The sequence below is a fragment of the Bison bison genome, unplaced genomic scaffold, assembly GCF_000754665.1.
Source record: "Bison bison bison isolate TAMUID 2011002044 unplaced genomic scaffold, Bison_UMD1.0 scf7180017864085, whole genome shotgun sequence".
Classification (NCBI taxonomy): Eukaryota; Metazoa; Chordata; class Mammalia; order Artiodactyla; family Bovidae; genus Bison; species Bison bison.
The window spans coordinates 370,047-373,561 of NW_011494657.1; the positions used below are offsets into that span (position 1 = coordinate 370,047).

The 3,515-nt window shown below is 55.4% G+C and overlaps 1 protein-coding gene across 1 annotated transcript in view; it reads right to left on the reverse strand.

The window, feature by feature from the left end:
- Positions 1-3,515, reverse strand: part of TFR2 (transferrin receptor 2) — a 12,274-nt gene continuing 8,759 nt past the window's right edge. Inside the window, exons 15-16 of the mRNA XM_010837928.1 lie at positions 3,320-3,460; positions 1-761 (exon numbers count right to left, since the gene is read on the reverse strand). Coding sequence (XP_010836230.1) covers positions 486-761; positions 3,320-3,460 — 417 coding nt within the window. The 3' untranslated portion in view covers positions 1-485. The remainder of the gene's footprint in view (positions 762-3,319; positions 3,461-3,515) is intronic.

A 3,515-nucleotide genomic window follows, 5' to 3' on the forward strand; every position in this document is an offset into this window, starting at 1 on the left:
TATAAACAACAGATGCCACAGGTGGTTTATTGAGGTTCAATCGCCAGCCCCTCCCACTACAGGCCTCGTGTTGGCCATAACGCTAGGGTCCCAGCAGTCTTTCCTACCAAGGATGGCCAGGTCCCAGGGCTTACAAAACCTTCCATAGTGGTCTCTAGCTGTTGGGGGAAACCCCCTCTCCTGAAGAGGAAGGGTCTGTGATTGAAGGAGCAGATGCTGCTCTCTGATTAACTGACAGTATGACCATCCCATCATGGAAGGCACTGCTCACCTACTATTACCCTGGGTCTGGGATGTGGGGGTGTCTGCGCTGGCGTCATCGCTGGGCCCCTGAGAGTTATTGTAAGGACTAATAAATTAGTCAGCAATGGGAGGTGGTGCACAGGCATCTCTGTCACCCAGGAAGCGGTCAATAGAGACCAAGGGCTCTCGCCAGGGGGCAGGGGCATGTTCCCAACCCCCGCCCCATAACCCCGCCATGGGCCTCAGAAGTTGTTATCGATGTTCCAGACGTCCCCGCTCAGCGCGTTGGCTGCCCCCTGCAGCGTCCAGGTAAGCAGGGCCAGCTGGCGCCGGAAGCGGCTCTCCTGGAAACCCAGGCCCCTTGCCACCTGGGAGGAGGTGGCCCCGGGGCCGCCATCGCGCAGCAGCCGCACGTGATCCAGAAGCGCGTGGAGCGTGTGGTCTCCGCGACCCAGGAGGATGTGACGGAACGGGGAGTCGGCCGGCGACACGTACTGGGACAGGAAGTAGAACTCCACCTGCGCCGAGAAGTGAACCAGGTCGAAGTCTGAACCGCAGATCCAGACCCACCTTGGGACCTCCAGCGCGCTGAGTCAATACTGTTGAGCCGCCTCTTTAAGGCCCACCTCCTTTTAGCTACCCAATCAGGAAAGACCTGTAAATGACGTCACCAGTAGTCGGGTAGGATGCGCCCTCCCACCGTGTTTCGGATTGGATCCCTTTCTTTCTCCCTTGAGCCTCCAATCCTGCATCTAGGACTCCCAGCCTTCCTTCCTCTCCCATTCACTTCCCTGCTCAAAGCCTCAAAGAACCGTCTATCGTCCTCACCTCTCCACACCCCTGTCATTCCTGCACCCCTCCGTGAATGTCCACAGCCCAGAGTCAAAGGTCAAGGGGACAGGCCGGCCCTTAGGAAGTGCCTGACCCTGGGTCCTCACCCTCTTGACTCATATGTTGTTCATGAGACGGCCTCGCTCCTAGCCCAGTTCTCCCACCCTTCTGCCAGAGGCTCCAGTTCCTTCTCCTCCCACCTGTGGGCAGGTCCAAGTTTTGACCTCCACCTTCCTGCTCTTCTCATGACCTATAATACAGTGGTTTTCACCCCTGGCTGCACATTAGAATCACTTGGGGAAGGTTTTGGGGTTTTGTTATTGTTGTTTTTTGAAGGGCGGCATCCAGGGATCTTAGGTCCCTGAGCAGGGATCAAACCTGTGCCCCTTGCATTGGGAGCACAGAATCTTAACTACTGAGCTGCCAAGGAAGCCTCCAGCCTGTCCATTTTTCCTTCCAAATGTCTCACTTCAGGTGGTATTTGCCACCCCCACCAAAAGCTCAGCTGCTACTAACTTCATTCCCTCTTCAAGCCATCACAATCTGGTCAAGACCTTCCTAAAATTCCACTTTGCTCACATCACCTGCCTGCTTAAAAATCTTCCAGATTTCCTTGATGCCCCAGACCCCCCAAACCCAAACCCCAAAGTTGATCCCTAACCCACTCCCCTCCTCTCCTTCACAGGGCTTCTGTTCTGGCTCTGCTGGTCCACGCCCTGCCCCCAAAGAAGGCCAGACCTGTCTCACTGCCATGCCCTTATTCTTGGTCTCTCCACCCTGAAACATCCTTTTTCGGCACCAACCCAAGTTCTGTCTGTTCTTCAAGACCTATATTATAGTCTAAAGCAGGGGTCAGCAAACTTTTTTTCCTTCTTGCAAAAAGCCAGACAGTAACTATTTTAGGCTTTGCAGGCCATACTGTTTCTGCTGCAGCTACTCAACTTTGCTGCTGTAGCACACAAGCAACCACACACAATAGGAAAACCAGTGAGCATGGCTGTGTTGCAATAAAACTTGATTTACGAAAACAGATGGCAGACCAAATTTGGCCTGGTGGCTGTAGTTTACCAACCCCTGTTTAGAGCCACGAAGTTCTCTGGGTCTGGCTCAGCCCTGTTTCAGGTTCTGACGCCCTACCTCTTTTATTTTTTTTCCTTTTTTAGCCCTACATCTTTTACTCTCCAGCTCTGAGTGTGAATCGTTTCTTATGGCCTAATCATGTCCAGATGGCCTTTATCTCTTGGGGAGCACACGGCAACTTCAGGGGGAGGAGGTGTCTTTTTGTGTCTCTAGAGCCTAGCACAGTAGGGGTTAGAGCAAGATCTGTTAATGAAAATAAACCAAGTCCAATCCAAGAGAAAGGAGCCAGGACAAAAGAGCAAGAGGGGTGGGTTTGTGAACATAAAGACAGTATGACAGAAAAAGGAAGGGGGGGGGGAGGGGGAGAGAAAGAACAAGACCTTGCAAAGGCCAGACACAGCATCCCCAAACCGCGCATGCATATGGGGTTCCCTGTTCACCCCACACTCACTGAGGATGGCCCTGCTTAGCATTTTGCTCTAGAGACTTTTCCCCACACCCACAGCCCCTATGCACTCAATTCTAGGCACTCAAAGGGTTGCAGAGTTGAGTTCCTGGGGTAAGGAAATGGAAGAGGGGTTAGAACTGCAGATGGGGTGCAGGTTGCAAAGTATTCAAAGCAGAGGGACTGGCAAGGGAATAATAATAATCTTGTATAACTTTCACATAACTTCTCCAGGCAGCCTTTCTGGGGTTCATCCATCTCACCAGAAGTAAGAGGGCTCTCTATGCTCTGAATTTCTTAAGCTTTTTGCACCTCCCGAGCCATAATCCTGCACCTCGTAAGACTGTGGCCCACCGTGGACATGCTTGTGGGGAGGGGGTGGGTCGGCAGTGGGGAACCGGAGGAAGCGCCATTTGTCTTAGTTCTGCAATTGCGGTAGCCGGGCAACTGTAGCCAAGGGGCTGGCGCGCCGTGTCTCATCACTTTGCCGGCCCGCCTCAGCGGTGGCTCCAGCCTGGCGGGCCCGTGAGCAAAGGACTGCGCGTCTAGGACTAGCAGCGCCGGGACGACAGAGACAACGAGAAAGCGAAGCGAGGGGAGGAGGGCAGGGCGCAGGCGCCAGGTCCGGAGGTGGGACCCGGGCCTTGAGGAGGGACCCCGGGCCGCCGGAAGAGGGCGGGGCGGCGCGGACGGCGGCGGACGGGCTGGGCTGGGCCTCACCCGCATGATGCGCACGTTGTATATGCGCATCAGCCTCTCGTCGCTTTCCTCCGAGCTGTAGATCTCCTTCCGCAGCTTTTCAGCCGCCCGGATGTAGTCCCCCCGCGCCGAGTACACCCACTGGAGGGTCAGCCCGCGGGCCTGAGGGCAGAGGCACGGGCTGGGACCGGCGGCAGGGGCCAGGACCCCGGCCTAG